The sequence below is a fragment of the Dipteris shenzhenensis genome, chromosome 14 (genome assembly GCF_047967505.1).
Source record: "Dipteris shenzhenensis isolate YYH24624 ecotype China chromosome 14, Dip_SZ_1.0, whole genome shotgun sequence".
Lineage (NCBI taxonomy): Eukaryota > Viridiplantae > Streptophyta > Polypodiopsida > Gleicheniales > Dipteridaceae > Dipteris > Dipteris shenzhenensis.
Window position 1 is genome coordinate 45,972,786 of NC_141609.1, and position 24,840 is coordinate 45,997,625.

Below are 24,840 nucleotides of genomic sequence, written 5' to 3' on the forward strand. Positions count from 1 at the left end.
CATGACGTTGCTTGAAAGAAATGCATGGTTCCCAAACTGGTGATGATAAATGTTTGCTTGAGACCAAGGTCTATCTTGATATTTGGGCCATTGCACAGGTTCTCTAAACATAATAGAAAGTGCACAATGCAGGAATATTTGGGCCATTGCATAGGTTTTCTTGAGACCAAGGTCTATCTTGATATTTGGGCCATTGCACAGGGTCTCTAAACATAATAGAAAGTGCACAATGCAGGAATATTTGGGCCATTGCATAGGTTCTCTAAACGTAATAGAAAGTGCACAATGCAGGAATATTTGGGCCATTGCATAGGTTCTCTAAACGTAATAGAAAGTGCACAATGCAGGAATATGGATAAAGAGTAAATCATGAGCCATGATAGTGCCTCTCTAATTGTGGGATAAACTAGAAATGCAAAGCACCTCTATGTCGACACATATAGAAGTATTATCTCTACTGCAACAGTAGCTATCCTCCATTGTCCCATCCACAAACCAAATGCTTCAAAACAGTCATCTTATACCACCTTTGTATAGTAGCTTCAACACAGTCATCTTCTACATAGAAGAGAAGCCACTGACTCCAAAGCAACATCGTGCCTATTATTCCATTTCCAGTTAATCCCAAATTGCAAATACGTTGTTCTAGGTCATGTCTATCACTTAGTGCTTATTTGCACTTTCACCTAGACTACTTTTACAATTTCGACTTGTAATGAGGGCGGAATAATGGCCAGAAACTAGTGACTGTTACAGAATTCTTGATAAATATCATGCACTCAATGACAACAAATAGAAGAAGAAAACCTTATGGCATGCTTTCTCAATAGTTCCCCAAAACTCTCCACATTCGACTAGTCATATCAGCGAGAGTTTTAAGTTGTAAAGGCCTGCTCCATAAATCCATTTGTTGATACCTTCTGTTTCATTCCACATGTTAAAGGGAGGGCCTACTGGGCTTGTCACAATGTGTGTGTGTGTGTGCGTGTCTGAGAGAGAGAGAGAGAGAGAGAGAGAGGGAGAGAGAGGAGGGGGGGGCGGGGGGGGGGGGGGAGACGAGAGAGAGAGAGAGAGAGAAAGAGGCCTTATGTGGTCCTTCTATGTGCCTGATCTCAGGTTTTACTTGAGGATGGATTCCTGAAGCCCTTTTACAAAGCATGGCACATCACCGACACCACCAAGAGGCTCTCTGGAAAATCACCTTTTCAGCTTCCGAACTCAGCCCTATTTCTTTTCATGGGCTTGTAGGATAGTCTCAGACTCATGCAGCTGAGCTTTATTTGAATTTGAAAATTCAGACTCGTATTCCTTTGTTGCAACCCCGTGCAACTCTGTTGCTTGACCACGTGAGGCACTCAGAATACTCTCACTTTCTCCATACAGCATGTCATCGGACACAGATTGCACCTGGAACAGAATATGAAGTAAGCCAACAACAAGTATTTAAAACGTTTATATGCATTCATATGACTAGATTTTATCCAATCTTACAAATTGAGAGCTTGGACGAAGGCAAGAACACGTTACCTGGGAAAAAAAAAACAAGTGATGGTTTCACTGTAGGCCTTGCCAAGAGAACAGGCATGACAGTTTTTGAAGGGCACACATGTAAGACTAAAAGTCACGTTGACTACAAAGGATTATGTTTGAGTGCCGTACCCAAACAGGTTAAAATAACTCCTTCGGATCCCACTATAGCTCCCTAACGGGCCTCTGCCACTCAAGCTGCTCCAGGACCTCTACAGCCTTACGCTCCTTTGCAATCTCTTATGCCACACTCTATAAAGTCTGTGCCAATTAAGACCCAAAGGACTGCCACAGAGAGGCACCCCTATCCATGAGAACTATCCGTACCAATGGTGAGGGTCCGAATAACTCCACACTCCCTCCCACCATGACTCGGGGATTGCCATATCGATCTCTACCATCCAGCTGCCCCGCTCAAATGAGAGAATTCCTGCTCCCGTGACTCTACCTCCATGGGAAGCCAGCACAAAGTTCTAAAAGCCTAGAGGGTCACTATCCCACTGAGCCTAACTGATGTGCACCCGCTGCCCAAGCATGAGTCCCTCTGGATCTGGGTGCCACACAAATTATTCTCTCTCAAACTCCCTCAAGCAAGTGAGTCTAGCCTGTATAAGTCCACTCGACAACCGTTGCCAACCCCTGTGAAGGTTCCTCATAAGGGGAGATCCCTTCCTTGTACGGGGAGCCTAGCAAAAAACCCACTTGTGAGATCATTGCCACTGTCCTCCTGTGCGGGGCGTATTCTTGAGAAGCACTTTTTTTACACCAGGTCACTAGACTCTGGTCAAGTTTCTTGATGCCTGAGGGGATCAACATGGTCCCCAATAGTAAAAGACCACAGAATCTTCATGCAGAAGGAGCTGATTGGAGGCCATCAGACTCGAATCCTGAGCCCACGGCCTCTTTGTCCTTTTGCAAATGTTGATATGCTCTGTTTCTCTCTCTCATGCGTCCTCTTCATTTCTACCCCTCCTCTCTCTTCCCTTTTCCTTTTGCAACACAACAGATTGATAATGATCAAGTATTTCAATGTATCACACACAGGTGCATATATGGATGATACTTACAAGTTTCACATAGTGAACCCATGCAAGTGAAGGCTACAGGCAGAGTGCTTCAATAGCGAGACATTTACAGCTGCAGTTTAAAGAATGTGAAAGTAACATCGGTACCTTGGCCATGCGGAGGTCTGTTCCCAGTTCTTTTAAAACCTTGACAAGGTCATTGAAATTCTCTTCCGTTGGATGATAATGCCCACTGTGTGCTTCCATCAACTGCAGACGTGCACCGCAAGCAGAAACAATCAATTACATTATCATTACAATAATTTTATAAACAACACATTCATGACACTTAAAATCATCAACAAAAACTATTTGACCGACAGTTATAACTTTCCATCTCCTATTCGAATCCCAGAGTGTTTTAACATATAGGGGCCAGCTTCATCACATCATCAAAGCAAAAAGCCATCTAATACAAGAACAGAATAATGACACTACATTCTGCATGCATCCACTAAATACCAAGTTGGTCACAAATATGCATCATTATTATAATGGTAAAGACAATTAAGACACCAAATCATTCAAGCAGATTAGATAAAACAAAGGGGAGGAAGCCAGTTTCACATGCTAACAAATTACTCTTAACCTGTGCTGAATCAGCTAACCTTCACATATCCCTCTGCCTCCATACCCCTACCAAGAGCCAAGCCCTGGAAGGGTCATGCAACTAGGATCGCATGCTCCATTATTCCAGTGGAGAAGAAGAAATTTATTTGAATAACTGCATAATAAAACTACCCATAGGTGTCACGCCAGGTCAGGTCTACGGATGGGCACTAACCATAGCTAAGAAATTGCTTCTGAAAGTTTAATTCTCTCAGGTCACCAAAGTGGTTCGGAAAATCCAGCACTTGATCCTGGATAGCCTTAGCTCATCTCACTTCTCCTATTCCTGGGCAAAGATACAAACCCTTGTACTTGTAGGCTGTAATTTAGAAAGTAGCACATAATGGAACTTGATGCTAGGGGCCATGACCTGTTTGAGGTCAAGCCTGACAAAAGGGAAACTGCCACTCGAGCCAAGTTAGTATCTCATCAAATAAGGATGTGACTGGGCATCTACAAAGGTAGCGTAGCAATATTTCCGCATTCTCACCAAAAGACTTCAGTCTATAAGCTTCCTCACATCGATTGACCTGGAGGGACAAAGACGCACGTGCTCAACGTGGAACAAAAATCATTTTTAAATAGGCAACAATTGATTTAACTGCTAAATACGTTAATGCTTCAGAGAATTGATGCTTTCACCATGTTCAAAAGTGATTCAATGTATGAATTACCTCCAGTGTTCCATGGTTCACAAGTAGTCGTCCAGCAGCTTTGGTGGCACCTCCTGCTAAGAAACTGGAGTGTTGGAAATTTCCTTTTTTTTTCTGTAAGACAGATGCATACTTTTATATATGACTAAAAGATGGACTATAACGAAACAATAGAAACAGATGCATGAAATTTTTGCAGAGAACTATTTCTTGAAAGACTACATGCAATGAAATGTGGGCCTTTTTATGTGGTTTTGCTGTATTTTGATTGAGTCTTGTGCCTCATGAGCAGTGTTTTGAGAGGTTAAGGATTGAGATTTACCTCCCCCCCATTGTCGTTTTGTGGAGGTTTGGGATTGATATAGTCTCCCGTCTGTTGTAATGATCATACTTCGGTACTTTGTTATTTTGAATTGAATATATAGAACTTTTGGTTAAATGTAGGCCATTGCGGGCCTGTGCCTTCTATAGGAAAAAGTTTTCCCAAAAACGTGCCATTCGTGATGCAAAGTGCATTCAAAAGGCTTTACTTTCTAGTAGTGGTTGTATGTGGGTCCAGCATTTAGATGTTGATAAGTCATCTTCCATCTAGCAAAGAATGTATTAATTGAGGGTTAAAATACTTCAGCACAAATATAGCAGATAAGAAGGCACTAAAGTGGGGTTTAGATTAGAGAAAAATCAAACAAGGTGTTGTACAAGGGTTCGAACTGTATAAGGATGAGGACAATATTTGGATAACCAAGGGAGTCTCTCAAAAGATTGAATCACGGAAACTACTTATATGGCCAAACCCTTGCTGAATCGACCTTACATGGTGGGCTCAGAGTCTCCTGCTTTGCGTTCCTCAGTGAGTGATCTCTGATACAAAGAGTGCTGCACAACTTGGCTCTAAGTAATTGACAACTTGTACCATGTCTTTGAATCCTCTATGAAACAGGTAAGAGCGTTTGTCTATCTCATAATACCACAGGCGGAGTGATTATCAGGCCCCAGTATCTAGAGGACAGAGTCCAGATGAGCGTCACATGCCCTGTTTGCCATTGGACAGATGCCACCAATTGAGGATCGAGGTAGGAAGAGCCACAGGCACACCTAGAGAGCAGCGGATCTGCAGATTATGCACGTTGGCAGAGGTGGAGACAGAGGATCATTTCCAATGTACCTGCCCAGTTTACTATGAGATCCAAGCACGTTACCACTGTCTCTTTCAGGAGGCACACGGTTTTGGGCCTCTCTCCTTACTGATTCACTTTCATGACTGCGTTGGTCTCTATCTGATGGAGATGTGGCGGCGCAGAGAGACCCTATTGCGTCATATCAAACAACAAGAGATGATACTCCCACACGATACAGAGATGGACCGAGTTTAGTGACATGTCACAAATTTCTACACAACTATTCCCCGAGACATAGTGGAATAAAGGAGGATGGCATAATGTTGGAGGTCAGCATCTCCTAATGTACAATGGTTAGGTTAGGGCACGAGTGAGGGCCTTTGTCGTGTGTCTTCCCGCCCCCCGTGAGGGTAGAGTAGAGTAGGACTGAGGGAAAAACCTGCCCATTGTGGTAGCCCCACTTGTGGGTCCGTCTGGTCGCCTGCTGATTACCGCGTGCAGCAGATGCTAAACACTGCTGACGTGCTTTTTTCTCTCTTGTGGAAATCTTCTACAAACACTCTCTTGTTTCAAGCTCCCTCCCTCTCTCTCTCTCTCTCTCTACAAACACACTAGGGCCCAGGACAAACGTCGGGCTGGACCCCCCCCTAGGTTTTTATTCATAATGAGAGAATCTGAGTACATAGTTCAGCATAGAGCTGTCTTCTACCATTTCCAAACGTGAATCAATTTTACAAGAGCTTCAAACTCATTTCAAAATAGCAACATGCCACTTGTCAAAAATCTAGATTAAATCCTATAACATGCCTCTAAAGGCAATTTCTAGGATCTTCTAGCACTTGGTCACGTGGGTGGCCTCCGAAATACTTGCTACGTCCCAAATTGCTTGGGTCTTTAGCCCCTCATAGTACCTGTAACAATTAATTAAAGCGCACCACCACGACACCCATTAATTTTTAGCGCTGTTGCATGTAATAAACTATGGACTAATCCTAGTCACGGTGGGCGTCCCCACTGAACACATGTGCACACATAACAAGTATATAAATATATATATATTCTCTCTAGTTGATCGGAGTCAACGATCTTGGTCATAATTAAGGGGGCTTTGACCAATGGTCGAGGCGCCTTAATTATGGCCAAGTCTCTCCAACCGAAGCTAGCACATCTCTCCAACCGAAGTTGGCACAACTTCGTTAGCTATAGTTAACCCTCTTGGCACATGCCAAGTCTCGTTGATCGAAGTCAACACTCTCTAACCGTAGTCAGCTCTGTGGTTCTCTGGTTAACCGCAGTTAACCTTCTTGGTAAAGAACCAAGTCTTCCCGACCGAAATCAGACTTACTTGACCAGAGTCAAGTGTCTTAGACTGTAGTCAATTCTTTGACCATTAAAAGAACTCTTTGACCATAATTAACACAAATGAAAACTCTTTAATTATGATCAGTTAATTGGTCAACTGTACTTTGACTTATGATATTTACATTATGGTGACATCCCCTCGGCTTCTATTTAGTTGACCTCACTGAAAAGCTTCCTTGTAAATATCCAAAAGCTGTGGATGATCGGACGACATGTTTTCATCCATCCACTTGGCATCCAATGCTGTATAATTTTTGAATTTTACAAGATACCTGTAAAACTCCTTGCCCTAAGGGCCTTTGTGTACAGTATGGTACACAATCTGCTCTAGCTGAAGGACCTCCTCCAGGTGGTGGATCCTTTGCTTATTGGCTCTGTAGGCTCTAGCCCGTGGAATTTCTTTAGAAGACTCACATGGAAAGCATTTTGAATCCTCCAATGCTCTGGCAATGCCAACCTGTATGCAACCTCATTTATTCCTTTTGTAACCCTGAAAGGGCCATAGTACCTGGGAGATAACTTTGCATACACTTTCTATTTGCCTTTAAACTTGCGAAGCCTACCTTTCTCGAACTTCAAAAGTACCCAATCCCCTTCCTTGAGATCTAACTGTCTCCTATGCTTATATGCAGCTCTTTTATGCTTCTCTTTAGACCTTTCAATTGCTGTCCGGACTTGGCTGAAAGCTATCTGGAGGTCTCTCACAAACTGATCAGCTGCAAATATTTCATCTTTGGTCCTTAGGATAGGTGGCAGAATCACCTTTCCATAGATGACCTCAAAGGGGGCTTTCCCTGCAGAGATGTGAATTGTATTATTGTTAGCAAACTCTACCAATGGTAGGTACTTTTCCCAATCTGAACCTTGGTCTCCCACATAGCATTTCAGCATATCCAATGCTGTAGAATTTGCTACTTCACTTTGACCATCTGTCTGGGGATGGAAAGAAGAAGAAAAATTCAAATTCATCCCTATGTTATCAAATAAAGCTCTCCAGAGTAGACTGGTCATTCTGGGATCTCGATCACTGACAATGGACTTAGGCATACCATGGTGCTTAAAGATCTATGCCATGAAGAGCTTAGCCGTATGATCTGCCTTTATGGTTTTGCGAACCGGAATGAAATAAGCTTGCTTGCTGAATCTATCAATGATAGTCCAAATCCCATCATTCCGTGAATTTGATCTTGGCAAATAAAAAATGAAGTCCATTCAAATACTTTCCCATGGTGCCTGAGGCACGGGAAGAGGCATAAGTAGGCCAGGTGCCTTCCGTCTATCATACTTCACTTTCTGACACGTAAGGCATTCAGTAACAAATTGATGTATATCTTTCCGCATCCCTGGCCAAAAGAAATACCTCTCTAGTGCTTGAGTTGTTGCTCTAATTCCTCTATGTCCAGCATAGGGAGGTGCATGGCATTCTTTCAAAATCTATCTGTTGGGTGTTGGAAGCAATGGAAGCTCCAAAATGGACGCATAATGAAGAAAAACGAGATGCTGTAATAGATGGATGCAAAACTGAAGTGTGGAGGCTCAAGGGAGAGCCAACATAATAAAACCCTAGGGCTAACTGCCCTAACTGGACTAAGTGTCCTAATTGACCTAGATGGTACATAAACTAACTGTACCAATAGTCCTAACTGACTATAACTAGGCCTACAAGGCTCATACCAAGGTATAACTGGCATCTATGAATAGCCCATGAGATAGCCTACAAAGCCCCCTCCATGGTATGGGCTGAAGTATCCTGGACATGGCTCAGGAGACCTAAATATCTAGTGTCATGGTTGCACATGTTCGTCCCGACTCCCATAGGATATAGCAACCTATGACTGTACAGAGTACAACAAATCAAGTTACAAAAGGTACTAAGTTTAAAGCTTGCCGAAAAGCCTCAAACTTCAGGTCAAGGTAGAGCCTTTGTAAAAAGATCTGCCAAGTTGTCTTCACTAGGAACATAAGACAACTCAATATCACCTGCTGATAATTGCTCTCTAACATAGTGATAGTGAACCCCAATGTGCTTTGTGCAAGCATGGAAAACTGGATTTCGTGCGACAGCCAAAGCACTCTGACTATTAGTGAAGATGACGGTAGGAGCAGTCTGACATGTACTCAGCTTCACAGCTAGAAGTAGCAACTGTACTTTGCTTCTTGCTAAACCAAGAAACACATGAAGTACCAAGCGTAAAATAGTTGCCACTATGTGACACACAAGTGTCAGAACAACCAGCCTAATCACTATCAGTGAATCCATGCATGACAAGTGAAGTATCAGCCCCATAAAGAAGGCCTAAATGCTGAGTGCCTTTAAGAAATCTGAAAACACGCTTCACGGCATGACAATGGTGCATAGACGGGCTGTGCATATATCTGCTTAACTGTGAGACAGCATACTGTAAATCAAGTCTCATATGGCATAGGTAAATCAAACAACCAACTGCTTGCTGATAGAGAGTGACATCACATGTACCGCTGCCATTCTCAGAAGAGAAGTGAAAACCAGTCTCTAATGGTGTGGATACTGGCTTGCAATCCTCAAACTGAAAACGCTGCAAAAGCTGTCCAATGTACTTGGATTGTGACATCAAAATGCCCCCCTCACTGCTAGCAAATTGAATGCCCAGATAGTCATGCAGAAGACCAAGATCAGACATAGCAAATGTCTGCTGCAAATCAACCTGCAATTTGCTGAGCATGTGCCCCAGTTACAAGCATGTCATCCACATAAAGGACTAAAATCAGCAAATCTGTCCCACGCTTGCGGATGTAAAGGGTAGCCTCTGTAGGGCTGTTCTGAAATCCAAGTGTGAGCAAATGAGAATGAATTCTCAAATACCAAGCCCAGGGTGCCTACTTCAATCCATAGAGGGCCTTTTTCAAGCGGCATACCTTGCTTTCAAAACCTTCAACCTCAAAGCCAAGAGGTTGGGAAACATAGACCTCTTCTTGCAAATGCCCATGAAGGAAAGCTGTCTTAATATCAAGCTGATGTATCTTCCAATGAAAGTGGGCAGCAAAGGCAATAACAATGCGAATGTTAGTGATCCTGGAAGTGGGAGCAAAAGTCTCCTCAAAGTCAATGCCATGCTGCTGAGCATAGCCCTTAGCAACAAGACGGGCTTTGTAACCATCAGCTTTCCTTTTGATCTTATAAACCCACTTAGTTCCAATGACATTCCTACCATAAGGCAAATCACACAACTCCCAAGTGTCATTCTAATAGATAGAATCCAATTCAGCTTGCATGGCCTTCATCCAACAATCATTCTGAAAGGCATCTTGATGACATAATGGCTCTTCATTGCATGCTGTAGTAACCAAAGCATAAGCAACAAAACTAGCATGCTCTTTCCGGACAGCTAGCTGCTCTCGTACGGGCTGGCAGAGGAGTGTCTTCTTTGCTGTCTTTTCATGTGTCAAGGAGCCAACGGGATACCTTTTTAGGCTCCTGAATTTCTGCTCTTTCTTGGTCAAGAGCCCGGTGCAAATGATCTTGATCAATGATAGTCATATCAGGCTGAATTTCTGCATGCACATGTGGCTGTAAATGACCAACAGATGGAGGAGAGACAACCTCAGATGGAACTTTGAGAGCTAAAGTATGGACAAAGGTAGATGCATTGATAAATTGCTTCGCCGGGTTAAAATCGATGAGATGTATTATGAAAGGTTCAGGATGGCTGTGAAAGAGTTTATGCAATTAATGGTAAAAGCATGGGGGAAGTCGCACATTACGCATTACATGGTTATCTTGGCACCATCATAATATTTAGCGCTTGCTTTATAAACAGCTTTTGTTGCTGAAATGATTCTCATCATGTTTGCAGCATATTCTCTATGCACACGGACCATGGTTTGTACAAAATTGGGGCCCTTTGTCCATTTGGAATACACAAGGCATGGAGAAGTCGCACTATAGAGCCAAGGCAGCCGGCTTCTCCCCCTACTCCCCAACTAGTCTCTACAATCAAAGATTTGGTTCATACTGAAGTGCAAACAATTAAGAAAGATGTGACTATGGAGGTCGATACAAACGCAAGTATAGCTGATATCCAAAAAGAGAACAAAGAACACAAAGCCAAACGTGAAAATGCATTGACCATTAGAGTAGGGGGGCTCCTTGAAGGCTGGTACAAAGAGGACTCTTTCAGTGAGACTTTAGCAAATGTCAAAGCAGCCATGCCTAGCATTGAATGGACATTTGTTGATAAAGCAACTAATATTTGACACTCTAGTGGACATGCTATCATTAAGATTTACGGGTCAAGCTTCTCCCACAATCTTACAAGCTAAAAGGAACCAAGGTATGGATAGCTGAGGAACTCACACGAAATCAATTGAAGCATAAGGCGACAGAATTAGCCAAGGTTAAGGCTGCTAGAAAGGATGGAAAATGGGCAGTATACCGTGAAGGTGTAGCAACAATCAAGGATTTCAAATCCAAACCAAGAGACTCTCAATCTTAAACTGATGTATGGTCGATTATTATATGTACGTACTCTAAATAATAGGGTTGCTTTTTTGCACTCCTTGGGAGCTGCCATGTGCCCTCCCTAAAAGGTGATGTACTAGTTGCTTTTCTACTGTCCCATTGACCTGTTGGTCTCCTGTGGACAATAATAGACTTTGTTTCTTCTTTCTCTCTCTCTCTCTCTCTCTCTCTTTCTCTTTCTCTGTGTCTATGTCTAGAGATCAAGGGAATGAAGATCCATAACATTACCCATCCCTGAGATGTATCTCTATTCTAGTTTTCATATTCATAGTTACTTTCTGTACATATCATAGAGGTATGCTAGACACCTCTATTCCTTTACATGGTCTATACAAGCATGATGTATTTCAGTTCTTGGCCTCGCAGGCCTTTTTTATAGTTCATAGACATTAATAAAACTCACTCTCTCTCTCTCTCCGCTCAGCTCCCTCAGCCTCTCCACTCCGCTCAGCCTCTCCCGCTAGCCCCTCCCTCAGCCTCTCTCCCCCGCTAGCCCCTCCGCTCAACCTCTCAGCCTCTCTACCTCAACCTCCCTCACCCGCTCAGCCTCCCTGCCTCAGCCTCCCTCCCCCGCTCAGCCACCAGCAGCAGCGCCACCACAACAGCAGCCAGCAGTCGCTGCCACCAGAAGTCACCGTCCGCCTCAGCAAGGGAAACGTAACCCCAAGGTTTGGGCTGAGCCCCAAAAACCAACCCTGGGGGTCAGTTACAGCAAGGGGAGCCTGAACATATGCAGGCCACTATGGATGGGGATGCCAAGACACCAGTGGCCTTCCCCAAGATCAAGACACTTGTCTCGACCCCGACAAAAGCACTATATTCCTCCATTGCAGCTCCCCCTCGCCTCCCCCCTATAAATTATTCATGAGGTACTGCAGATACACAATACAGCAGCACCCACACCACAGATGGTGACTGAAGTCCAGGACCTGGTCACAAGTCGGCTCCAATCAATAAACCAGGAAATTACAGCAACACTGGACACTAAAGTTAACACATCGGATGTGTATGAAGAAGTACAAGAACAGGAAAAGAGGGTGGCTAATACACAACTTGTACACATAGGGGGGCTACCAGAGGGCTGGTTTGAAGGAACTCAAAAGGAAACACGGAAAATATCATGGAAAGAACCCCACAACTAGAATGGGATGCTGAAGACATAATAGTTGTCGTACAGGAGGGGACACAAGCCAAAGTATGCTTCCAGAACAAGATGAAAAGAAGCAAGATTCTTAAGCAAACCAATGAGCTGAAAGGCACTAAAATATGGATAGTGGAGGAGCTCACCCCAACTCAGCTCAAAAAGAAGGCCACTGAATTGGCTAAGTGAAGGATGCTTGAAAAGAAGGAAAATGGGCTGTTTACAGAGATGGAAAAGCACTTATAAGAGACTTCAAATCCAAGCCTAAAGACTCTCATTCTTAAACTGATGTAATGCAGGTCGATTATCGTTGGTAGTAGACTGTTGTTAACCTATAATAACTTTGTGAGTGCTATATACAGGTTTTGGCCTTTCGAGATGCACAAGAAGATGCTTTGGTTTTTAGTCTGCATGATGGTGGCAGATTGCTCAAGTCCACAGATACTCTCAGTCTATAACCGATGTTTTGGTGTTCACCTTTTGGTGTGTGTTTGTCCCATAGGCCCGTGAGGTCTCCCAAGGACGTTAATCTCTCTCTCTCTCTCTCTCTCTCTCTCTCGTGCACACGCATATCTGTGGAGTTTGCGTGCATGCACACGCACGTCTGAATGTAGTTGTAGGTGCACCTACAAGTGTGGAAATGAAAGGGTATGCATGTGCATGTGCGCAAAAATTGTGCCTATCAATCTTGCAAATATCAAAAGTGAAACCTAAACTAATTAAAGAAATCTCAAATGTGTCTTTCAAGTATATACATGGATCACTTGGTACGGATTTCCTGTTGAACTCAAATTCTGGTGGCATGTTGGCCTTTTAATTCCCTTGATGGAAGCTTAAAAATGATAGAATATGATAAAGAGTCTACCTGTGCGATATATAGTCTTCCTGATGTGCTCATCACAAAAATCCATTTTTCTCCTTTAGGTGTATTGACCAACTCCTTACTTTTCTTGTATCTTAATTTCCCCCCATCAACCACAACTTCATACTGGTTCCTTTCTTTCTACAAGCTCAATCAAAAAATTGACATTGTTGGCAAACTAAAACCTCATAAAAAAGACAAAGAAATGGATTAACAACATCATGAAAGAATCCAGTTATAAATTTCAAAGCTATAGCAATTCATTTATCACCAAATATGATTATCTCCCACTAAGCAAACTGATATTCAAGCTGCTCTTAAAGTTTGGCACAGAATGATCAAAGGAAATTAAGGAAATGGCAGCTTCGCTCTCATCAGAAAGCCTTGCAAGATACGGACTGCTCTTCCAAAGTTTTTTCAAAAGCCTGCATACCTCTCGAATGATGCATTATTTGCACTGTGTGTTGTGCCCAGTGGCTCCCGGACAATGCATAATCAGTAACTTGATAATGTGATACAACATTATTTTGCAGATTTGTTTGCTACCCCTCCTCCCTCTCTTTCTACTCGGCTTGTTGCCCAAGATGCTTTTCTTCGTCATGTCCACCCAATTCTCTCTTCGGAGGAGGCAGATTTGTTGGAGTTGCCATTCATGAAACAGGGGCATTATCTAAATTGGGACGTTCCAAATCCCAGGGCTGGGATGGTCTCACCTTGGAATTTTTTGCAGAATTATGGGATCAACTGAGTCATGTTCTCTTATGCTCTCTAGTTCTTCGCCCTCTTCTTGGACGAAAGGGATGCTGCGTCTGGTTCCCAAGAAGCCTTTGTGTAAATATATGTTGGATTGGAGGCCAATCACATTGATGCTTGTGATATACAAGATTATATCCAAAATGTTGGTATTGTGTATTTCATGTGCAATATGGTTTTGTGCCTCGTAGGCAAATCATGGATAATATCGCGAATGCCTATATTGGATTGAATATGCCAAATATACATATCAGGATGTATTTTTTTTTTGCGCAAAAAGTAGTGCTAGTTATATTACTTGAAAGCGAGAGTACAAGAAGGCCTAAAGGCCAGCGGGCTGTAATCACAAAACGGATTCAGCCCGAGGAGTCAAAATGCTAAATACAAGCCTCTGAGGGCATAATCATCGGAGAGTGGACAAACAGCCACGGTGGAGGGGCGTAATGCCACTGAACACTCCGAGTGGAGTGCTGGAAGAACAACTCCCGCCGGTGGTCCCAGTCGCGAAGGAAACATCGTCTCTTTTCCTTCCCTGCCCGGGACTCTCCCTGAATCTGATCCCACTGACCCTTGAGCGTGTGAATGATCGTGCTCCAGATGTCTGCTAGGGTCTAGGTAGTAGAAGTAGTCTGAGCTCCTACAGTCTGCGCGCATCTAGAAGTCCAGATATGCCAGCCTGCAATGCTCCCTATGATCTCCCAAACTGGGTGCCGAGGCATCGCTCCTGCATCTGTCTCTGTCAGATGCCAAGGGAAGCTGTCCATGTATGCCCAGGTGGCCTGCGTGATGAAAAAGACGGGATCTTGTCTAGAGAACTCATAGGCCAAGTGATGTCCCGGCTCAGTGTTGCACCAGCAAACGGCTCCCCAAGTGATCGGTCCTAGCTCGGGTGTAGCCCTCGCTAAGATCCCCATGATTCCCTTCCAAACCGTCTGCGCATGCGAGCAGCTCCAAAGGCAATGCTTCAGGGACGACTCCTCCTGAAAACACATCTGGCAATGCCCCTCCTGCCCCATCTGTCTCAGCCAGCTGCCAACTGGAAGCCCCTTGTGTGCCACCATCCAAAGGAAGTAAGAGATCTTCCTCGGACGCCAGCTAGCCCAAAGAGTCTTCTAGAAAGTGCGAAGAAAGACCAAGGATATCCCCTGGGCATACCACCTATGTGCCTGTGTGGGTAGCCCTCGCTGGAGAGCCCCAAGAGCACGCCGACCCGTGCGTGCACTGTAAGAAAAGAAGGGGGTAGGGTTCTCTGAGGTCTCCGATGGTGGCCAACGCCACTCTCCTGGGTCCCACTCCACCTCTGTCAAGGAGCAGCCCTCCCATATCCAAAGTCTCCAATCCTGGTCCTGCATAATCAGGGAGTCTATATGCCACGTCTTCCCTTGCAGCCCTACGATGCGAAGGCGCTGCCAGGGAAGCTGGGGGTCGATCACGGCCTCTCTGCTCTGTAGGCGACTGTCATCAGTGACAGAGAAGAAGTGTACCGAGGAGTCCGAGAAGAGGCCTGCAACCACCAAAGGAATGCCTCGTGGAGTGAACTGTCCTAGCCACCTCTCATCTCCCGGGAAGAGCTGTCCGGTGACTATGGGAATCCTCCAACCTGCAGGAATGGCAGCATCAATCTCCGCTCGCTGAGCCTGGATCCCACGTGCCATACCTACTGCTGTTGCCAGCTCGCCTGGGCTCAGCTGACTGTAGACGTCCCTCCAAACCCGGAGCAAGCGCGCGGGCCCACGCGCCCAGAGCGCCCAAGGGATATGGGATGTCTCTCCAAGCTGACGATCTGTAGCATCTGTCACCTGGCTACTCCAGATCAGGGGCTGTCTGTCTATCTCCTCTCGGCAGCTAGGGGGAACCTGGGAAAGGCTGCGTTGCAACTTCCTCCAGACCGAGATGAGGCTACGGAGGAAGGGGGAATGGGGCTGAGTCAAAGGAGCTAAAGTGAAGATCCATCGGATAGAAGGCTGCCAAACACCCCCTCTCTGGGGAGTACACGCACTAAGACCAGATCAGGGGCTGCCTGTCTATCTCCTCTCGGCAGCTAGGGGGAACCTGGGAAAGGCTGCGTCGCAACTTCCTCCAGACCGAGACGAGGCTACGGAGGAAGGGGGAATGGGGCTGAGTCAAAGGAGCTGAAGTGAAGATCCATCGGATAGAAGGCTGCCAAACACCCCCTCTCTGGGGAGTACACGCACTAAGACCATGCTGTAGCAAGAGCTTCCACGTCTGCCCTCCTGGGGTCAGACCGCGGATGACTAGCTTGCCAAGAAGTGCCTGACCTTGTAGTTCTAGATCTATGATGCCGAGGCCACCCTCTGCCTGAGGGAGAATGACCGTCTGCCAGGCGACCCTAGCTTTGGTGGTGCCGGAACCGTCTGAACCAGAGCATAGGAAGTTCCGCACCAGTCTCCTCAGCTGGGCTACACAAGACCTCGAGAAACACCAGCAAGAGGCCACATACCAAGCAGTGGCAAGAAGGACATGGTTGACCACAAGGGCCTTGCCTGCCAAGGAAAGCCGAGCCGTGCTCCAGAAAGCAAGCTTCTGTCGTATGGAGGCTAGGACCGGCAAGAACTGCTGAGCCGGTGTGATGTCCAGGCCTACCTGGAATCCCAGGTAATGTGTCGTCTGTCCTCTAGGGATCCAGCGAAACCCCAGGAAAATACCCCACTGTGAGCTAGCTCCCGGATCCGTAAGAAAACCACCTGACTTATGCCAGTTGATTTTCGCTCCAGCCGCAAGGCAAAAAATCTTTAGGGACAGTCTCACACGCTCCAGTGACTCGACATCATCCTGCACATATAGGGCTGTGTCGTCTGCATACTCGGAGTCCGGAAGCTCTGCATCATCTCGAATAGGGAGACGCATCCCGCGAAAACCAGTGGTACAGGCTCGAAGGAAGTGGGCCATGGCCTCCGCAAAAAATAGGAAGAGGTAGGGTGCTAATGGACAGCCCAGATGCACCGAGCGCTCGAGTGTGAATCTCTCCCCCATCCTGCCGCTAATGATAACCCGACTAGAGGCCGATCTGTAAAGGCTAGCAATACCTCTGATCCACTCGTCCGGGAAACCAAACCGAGAGAGTGTAGCTTTCAAGAAGGACCAGTCTACCCTGTCGTACGCCTTCTCAAAGTCGAGAAGGAGTATAGCAAGGTGCTGGCCACTGTGCTGGGCCCATTCCGTCGCCTCTAAGAAAGTGAAGATGTTGTCCAAAATGCTGCGATCTTGGACAAAACCAGTCTGAGTGTCATGAATCAAGTCGTGTAGCAGGGGGCGGATGCGGCTACTGATCATCTTGGCGAGGATTTTGTAGGCGGTCGGGAGGAGAGTGATTGGGCGCCACTGTCTGATCTCCTGGCGGTCCCCCCCTTTGGGGATGAGGCAAATCAGGCCTGTCGCAAGGCTCTCTGGCATCTGCCCGCTGGAGAAGATGTGCTAGAAGGCTGCGAGCAAGGGCCGGTGGATCTGCTCCCAAAAGGTGGTGAAGAAAGCTCTAGAGAGGCCGTCCTCACCTGGGCATTTCTGCCCATCAATAGCGCTCACTGCATCCTGCATCTCTGCAACAGTGAAAGGGACGAGAAGGGCATCGCTCATGCTGGGCTGCACGAGCCGCGGTGTAGATCTCTACACCTCCTCCCTGCAAATGCGGCCACGAGGGTCTGGGGGCTCCCGCTGGAACAATGATCTGTAGAAGTCTGTCGCCAAGTCCCGGACCTCGTCTGGATCTGTCCTGACACTACCATCCTGCGCCCTAAGAGAACGGAGCTATTCCCCCGCTGACCTTTGTCCATGAGTCCTGAAGAACTCTTTGCACATCCTGTCGCCTTTCCTAGCCTAGAAGGACTTGGAAGCATGAAATGAAAATTCTGAGCGACACTGGGTGATCTCCTCTAGCATGGCTCGGGCCCGAACCTCCTACTGTCTGAGCTCCTCAGAGCCTGGAGAAAATTGTTGCATCTGCTGAATCGAAACGAGATCACATCTGAGACCCCTCTCCCGCGCCCAACACCGCTGTCTGACCTGAATCGCCTCCTGCTGGCAAATGAGGCTAGACTCAGCAAGCGCCTGAGCTACCTGTGCTGCCATATTCCTGGTGGGGTCCCAATCCTGCTCCCATAGGTCCACTATCCTGCTGTGAACCGCTGCTCTAGAGTAGATGGAGTCTGGGATCCGGCATGAACGTGGAGGTGAGGACTGAGACGCTGAGTCCAGGGCTAGGATGACTGGGGCATGGTCTGAAAGTATCATCCCTGGAACCACTCCTGACTCTCCTCCTCTGCCAAGCGCCCAATCACTGACATAGAAACGGTCCAGCCACTCCAGAAGTCTGCCTCCCTCCCTCCTGTAACCCCAAGAGAAGTCCAGACTCCCGGGCCATCTGCGAAAGGAAGGCTCTCTCCAACTGTCCCGACCTCCCACTGCGAAGAGGAAGGAGTCCCAATCTGCCTGCTCTGCCTGAGCTATACCGAGGAACTCTGGGCCCCGTCCCTGTTGATCCTCTAAGGTCTCAAGGTTGTTGAAGTCCCCTCCTATAATCCAAGAGTCCATCTCTGGCAACAAGTTTGTCAAGGATCTTCAAAAAACGGATCTACGTCTGAGATCAGTCGGGGCGTAGATATTGAGGATGCCGATACGGAATCCCTCAATATGCAAGCCCACCCAAAGCGCACGTCTTGGGATCATAGTGCCAAAACCACACACATGTTGAACTAGAGAAGCGTCGATGGAGGTACAGACACCCCCGCTCCTCCCCTGCTCGCCAATCGAAGGTTCCCAGTAGGTGTGGGAGCTACCTGTGAGGACCTTCCCACAAATACTAGTCTGTGAAGCCGAAAGCTTGTGTTCCTGTAGTAGAAGCACATCTACCTTTCCCACCAAGGCTGGCTGGAGCTCTTGTCTGAGCACCATCTTCCTGGGGCCACGGGTGCCTGATGAGTGGAACCCGTTAACGTTCCAAGAGATAATGCGTAAACTCATGAGGAGGGAAGGTGGGCCACAAACAGCTGTCTGCTTGCGGTCGAAGTCGAAGTGGTCGGAGGATGTCCTGTGTGGAGACGAAGGCGCTTCTGTGAAGGTTTCGAAGGAGAGGCCGGATCATCGAACCCATCCTCTAAAACCTTCAGCAGAGGTTTTCGTTTGACCTCCGTCCAGCCTTCCCCTTTGGGAGGGGATGTCGCTGACTGGTGCGGAGTATCCTGAGTTGCCTGAACGGGGGTCTTCTGAGGTACTGTACCCGTGAAGCGAGGACATGAGCGCGCCTGGTGCCCGAAGCCATGGCATCTCAGACACTGGTTAGGGCGACCAGTGACCAGAATGCGCTGTGTCACCACACCTGTGTCTGTCTCTATCTCGAACTCCGAGGGGATGCTCTGTGGATCAAGGACTGCCACTTTGACACGTGGCACCCCTTGGGCTGCCGCCGCATCAACGTAGGTGTCCTGCATAGGCCAACCAAAGTGCGCCCCCAGGTCCTTGATGATCGGGCGAAGCTCGGTTGCGAGACCTGGGAAGATAAGGGTAACTGGATGGCGAGGAATGTGAAAGCGGGCATCGAAGTCCGCCACACTGAAACCCCTGTACCATGGGACCATGAGGATGATCTTCCCACCCACGGAAGTAGGGAATCGTCTGACCATGTCGCTCGCAGCCTGTGCTGAGGAGAGCTTAAGCCAGAAGATGCCACGTCCCATGAGTGCAACCTCCTCAATGTGACTGTCCTCGAGGTAGAGGGTGGACTGCAACCAGTCCCTGATGTCTGCTCGTGAAGGGGAGTAGCCAATGACTCTCCCATAAACTGATGTCTGGGAGAAATCCGTGGCGGCCTGCTTCACCAAGGAGACCTGGTGCTCTGTCAATGTAACGCGATAGGCTGATGGAGGGGAGGGTCCGTCTGGGCCACCGGTTCCGGGCACGTAGCCGCCATATCGCTTGACTAACTGCGAACTCTCCGAGGCAGGGGAAGGGAAAGGAAACGGAAGGAACGGGGATGGGGATTAAGGTGGGGGTGGGGGGAAAGGGGGACGGAGAGGTATGGGGAAACGGGGGGGGAAGAAGGTGGTGACAAAAGGGTTGGCAGGGGAAGAGGAGGAGAAAGAGAGGGGGGGGGGCAGCACAGCGCAGGGGGGTGAGAGGAAGGGGAAGGGAGGGTGTGGCAGCGCCGCACGAGGGGGTGGGGAGGAGAGGTAAGGAGGGGAGGGAAAAAGGAGGGGCAGCATGGCGCAGTAGCAGGGAGGGGCAGGAGGGGGCGAGGGGGTTCGTAGCGCCACGCGAGGGGGTCGGGCGGGTGGGGGGGCTGAATGCGGCGAAAGGGGGAGCCGGGCGGAGGAGCAAAGCGAGGGGGGGGGGGGAGCGACGGGTGGAGAGGGGGTGAGGTGAGCGGAGCGGGGTGGAGTGGAGCGGAGCGGAGCGAGGCGGGGTGAGGTGAGGTGAGCGGAGCGAGGCGGGGTGAGGTGAGGTGCGCGGAGTGTGGCGAGGGGGGAGGGGAGGAACGATAGGTGGAGGATGAGGAGAGGGGGGCGGCTGGCTGCGCGGCAGCAGCTGACGGAGGTAGAGGGAGGGCCGCACAGCACGCGAGGGGGGGTTAGACGGGGAACGGAGGAGGGAGGGAGTTCGCAGGAGCTACTTTTCAAGATCCTTTTTGTAGTGACTTGAACATATATCAGGATGTATTGATCATGCAGATAGATATTGAAAAAGCATTTGACACAGTCAGATGGGACTTCATTGTAGATGTCATGCAGCGGTTGGGTTTTAGACCTAAAGTGCAAAAGGTTGTTTATTGGCTTTATGACAACAGCATGGCATCTTGCCTGTTATTTGATGCTCTCTCTTCTCCATGGTCCTCGGGGCGCTCAGTTCGTTAGAGCTTTCCTCTCGGTGCTTTGCTTTTTGTCATTGCTACACACCCTCTCTTGATGCATATGGATGATTTGGTTTCGCACCAGCATTTACATGGCATTGATTTTCCTGGAGGTGCTCCTTTGTCAGTCAGGCTTATGCCAATGATCCTTTCTTTTTTGTCAGGAATTCTTAATCAGATGTTCACCATCTGATGCACGCCCTTCACTTATTTGGTCTTGCGGCTGGGATGGCCAAATCCAAACTCCTTCCTGTCCATGCATCTGATTGGCACCACATATTATGGCCTGGACTCCGATCAGATTGTGTGCCATTTGGGCTACCCCATTGGTTGGCATATTTATTTGCCTCAGGAGAGGCTATGGGTATTATAGAAGCTATTTCAGAAGCTAGATTACTGGAAGCTGTCCACATGGCCACTACATGTTCTCCTTCGCATAGTGCACTCCATTATTATGGCCTATGTGCGGTTTCACTTGCCATTGATTCCTTGGTCTTTTATAGATATTGAGAAATTCATATCCAGGGCTATGGAATGCCTTTGGCACACTAAAACTGATCGTAAGGCACTGAGGCTTGCTTAATCACAATTATGTTTGCTCACCCAAAATGCATGGGGGCTTAAATATATTGAACATTCACACTCATGTGATAGCTCGCAAGGCTACTCTTTTGCTTACTTTTCTAGAGAAGCGTCAGCCATGGACACTTATGCTCTCATGCCTGTTTGCTTCCCTTTGTATTGATACTTTTGACCATTGGATTCCTGCTCTATTGGATGTTATTTTTTGGCATCTAAATGGTTCTATTCCTGGCTGTCCATTTTCTACTCGCCTGCTCCATGATTGGCAGCTTCTTTTGGAACATTTGCATTGGACAGGCCATCCTCCAAATCCTGGAAATTCACTCCATTTTACATAGTATTCATTGGAGTCATGTCTTTGATCCCCCATTAGCTCATCTTCAGCCTAGAAAGGCTTATTTTCTACATCGATTGGGTATCTCCACAATGAATGATGTGGTGGATGATCGAGGTCTTACACTTTCTTTTCCACAAGCCAAGGGCAATTTTGCTTGGGAATGCACCACGTGCCTACTCATGAATTCTCACTACCATGCTTCTCCCATTTCAGCCTATCCCCCGGTTGTTTACTAATCTTTCTCTCATGGATTGGAAGTTTGATCAAGGCATTCCTGGTCACGATAGAGGGAAAGGGCTCCCGCACGAGCTCTTTTCCCCTCTTTCTTCTCTTATGCTTATGCTCTTTTTCCCTCCTTTTCATAAGCATATGCCTATGCCTATGCTTACGCTTATGCATGAGCATATGCTCATATGCTTATGCATAAGCATAAGCATATGTCTCCTTCTCCTTTCCTTCTCTTCTTTTTTCCTCTCCTTCAATCTCTTTTTCTCCTCTTATGCTCTTTTCCCCTCTTCTTTTTCCCCTCTTTTCAATCTCTTTTTCCCCTCTTTCAATCTCTTTTCCCCTCTTCCTTCTCTTATGCTTATGCTCTTTTTCCCTCTTCCTTCTCTTATGCTTATGCTCTTTTCCTCTCGTATTGTTCCCCTCTTTCTCCTTCTCCTTGTCCTTCTCCTTTCTTTCTCTTCTTTTCCCCTCTTTTCAATCTCTTTTCCCCCTCTAGCTCCTCAGCTCCTCCACACACACCGACGCACCTGCACTTTTTTATTTTTTCTGTAAAAGAACCTTTCATTCAGAGGAATGTACACTCATAGTTGTCACAAAGTGTGACAGCTACTGCTTATAAACTAGAAGAAGAAAGAAAGAAAGAAAGATGTATTAACGTCCACGGGAGGCCTCGCGGGCCTATGGGACAAAAGTGAAGAAACAAAGTAAACTCATACAAGCCACAATGGGCTGGAGCGAAGGGCTCGCTAAGGTCCTCGCTAAGTACTAGAAAACACATAAACTGAAATACTAATGTAGTACATCATATCAAGTCAGGCCAGAAAAGCCAAATAGTATGTAACATGAGTGGGGCATGTCAGGTGCTCAACGCTTATGCTCCAAGAACATGATCTGGCTCCATGTATCCAGACTCTGTGATAGCTCTCTGGTGTGACACAAAGAGATCACGTATCTGCATCTATCGAGCTGTCTGGTGCTGTGGTGAGGAAAAGAAGAGCAACATAGCTACTCTAGTGAAGAACAACCAACAAAACTAAAAACAGTCATAGAACACCTCTAGCTGGGTCATAGAAAGATCTCCCATGAAATGTGTGTCCTGAAGGGAGCAATGCAGGGAGGAATGGAACAAATGATAAATATCCACAGAGGAATGTCCATACATCCGAGAGTTACGGGCATGATATATAAACCATAGTGCCCAATAATGACACCAGTAGACAAACCGAACATAGTCCGGTGTAGAGGCATATCTACCAAATAGCCAAAACTACTTACCAAAAGAGATGCTAGGGAATCGAGCACGAAGATAAGTCCCCAATCTGGAAAGAAAATCATGCCAACCAGGCAAGTTCAAAGAAGATGCAAGACTATCTCCCTCAGATGTCAACAAGATGGGCAAGCTGACGAGATTTGCGCTTGGCAGCCAAGAAAGAGCCCATTGGTAGTGCACCCACCGAACAATGCCATAAGAAAAGTCTCTGATTGAGAGGTAGCTTACTGTTCCTAATATGGCAAAGACAAACCTTCCACAAAGCAAGAGGTTTGTCAATATGCCAAATAAAAAGGCCATGTTCTTGAATCCATGGCTGTGGGAGTAGAAAATGATAAGCTTTCTTGGCAGTACGATCGGCAAATGAGAAAGTCTGGGCATGCTCTACTGCTGCAACTTGCACATGGGTGTTGCTAATTTATATTCTACTTAGCTTCTAAATCACTCCTTTCAAAGCTCCTCAAGCCTCAGTAGACACATCATGGGAGATTCTAGCTAGCAATGCAGCTTGGCATATTTGGAGGGCCAGATGTACGGAGACGATGGAGGGTTCCCAGGTTCACCCTTCCCAGTCTATGGCTAGTATATGGACTCACACGATCCTCCAGAGCAGCTACAGCCAAGAGAGATACTCTTTTCAGAGTTTGGAGAGGATATCCTTTCTTCTTTGAGTCTCCTTCAAGGCTGAGGTGGCATTTTCAGCCTCCACCTTGGATTTTTGTTAGCTCTAATTGAGCTGGGTTTTTTTCTCATGCATGGCATGATGTACTCCCGCATTAGAGCTTGCTCTTGCGGTTTTCATTCATACTTAATGAAGTAATCTTTTTGGGAAAAAAAAAGTTGGGGCTTTTCGGCCTGCAATCCTCCAAATTTGGACCTTTTCAGTTCTAAATGCTATTCTGCCCTATTTTATTCTGTTCACACTTAAATTGGGCCATTTATTGCCTTTGGGGCCTAAATCAACCAGCTGTACTCAGCATTTTCCACACGTGAATTGAATCTGTTGTCCCTGACAGTGGCATATACTGCTCAGACTGAGTCCTTTTAAATAGTGATTCTACAGTGACCAAGCAGTGTCTCTACATAGTATTTTGGCAGAGAATCCATTGTCCAACAATGTTCCTAAATTCTAAACGGTGTTTCTATTCAGTGCTCAAATAGTGCTTCTAAACAGACTGCAGACAGTGTTTTTACAGTGAGTTGGCAGAGAACTAACTGTTTAGACTGTTTTCAATTCTCCAACAGAGATCATACAGTGTCCAAACTAGTGTCCTCAAATCTAGATTGATTTGGATTATAAAGATGCCTGCAAGGAGGCCTGGCAGTCAGTCTAAGAAGCAGCCTATGGGAGAGCTTGATTCCATTCCTGAGGATGATGTTGTGATGGATACTACCAGACTGGGTATTGCCTCCAGTGGGGGAGTCTAAGATGATGGCATTGAAAATGTTGAAAGCCCTGGTAGTTGCAGAAAGGAGTCCACAAATGGCACTTCACATGTGCAAGTATTTCATGGCCAAGAGCAGATTAACAATGGAAATGTAGACCCTATACTGCAGGTGCTCAAAGAAATGATTAAGGCCAATGGATTAAGAATGCAAAACTCATTTTCCACTCTGAATAGAAGGCTTGATCAGCTCAGAAGAAACAGATCCATGAAGGGAAGCAGCCCATGGAATAGGCCAGACATGATGACTCAGATTCTGATGCTGACATCCCTCTTGAACCACCTGCAGATCCTACTGGTTCTATGTCCTCTGCAAGGAAAGCCCCATTCTAATGGTGTGACAGATCAAAGGAGCAGGGAACCACCAAGAGGCAGTATTTCCAAGGGTCCCAATCCTGAAGTAGATGGTCTATGTCAAAGGCTCAATGAGTACAAGACTCTACCCCAACAGATATCAGGTCAGTTATGCCCTTCCATCAATATATTCAGACTGTTGATAAGATTGTTTTGTCCAAGTTTAAGGGTGAATCTT

General features: G+C 46.7%; 1 protein-coding gene across 1 annotated transcript in view; it reads right to left on the reverse strand.

Moving 5' to 3' along the window:
• Positions 1–533: 533 nt before the first annotated feature.
• The window catches only part of LOC147894715 (uncharacterized), a 93,490-nt gene continuing 69,183 nt past the window's right edge, over positions 534–24,840 (reverse strand). Inside the window, exons 9-12 of the mRNA XM_087385359.1 lie at positions 12,838–12,975; positions 3,875–3,967; positions 2,700–2,801; positions 534–1,407 (exon numbers count right to left, since the gene is read on the reverse strand). Of these exons, the coding sequence (XP_087241485.1) occupies positions 1,225–1,407; positions 2,700–2,801; positions 3,875–3,967; positions 12,838–12,975 (516 nt within the window). The 3' untranslated portion in view covers positions 534–1,224. The remainder of the gene's footprint in view (positions 1,408–2,699; positions 2,802–3,874; positions 3,968–12,837; positions 12,976–24,840) is intronic.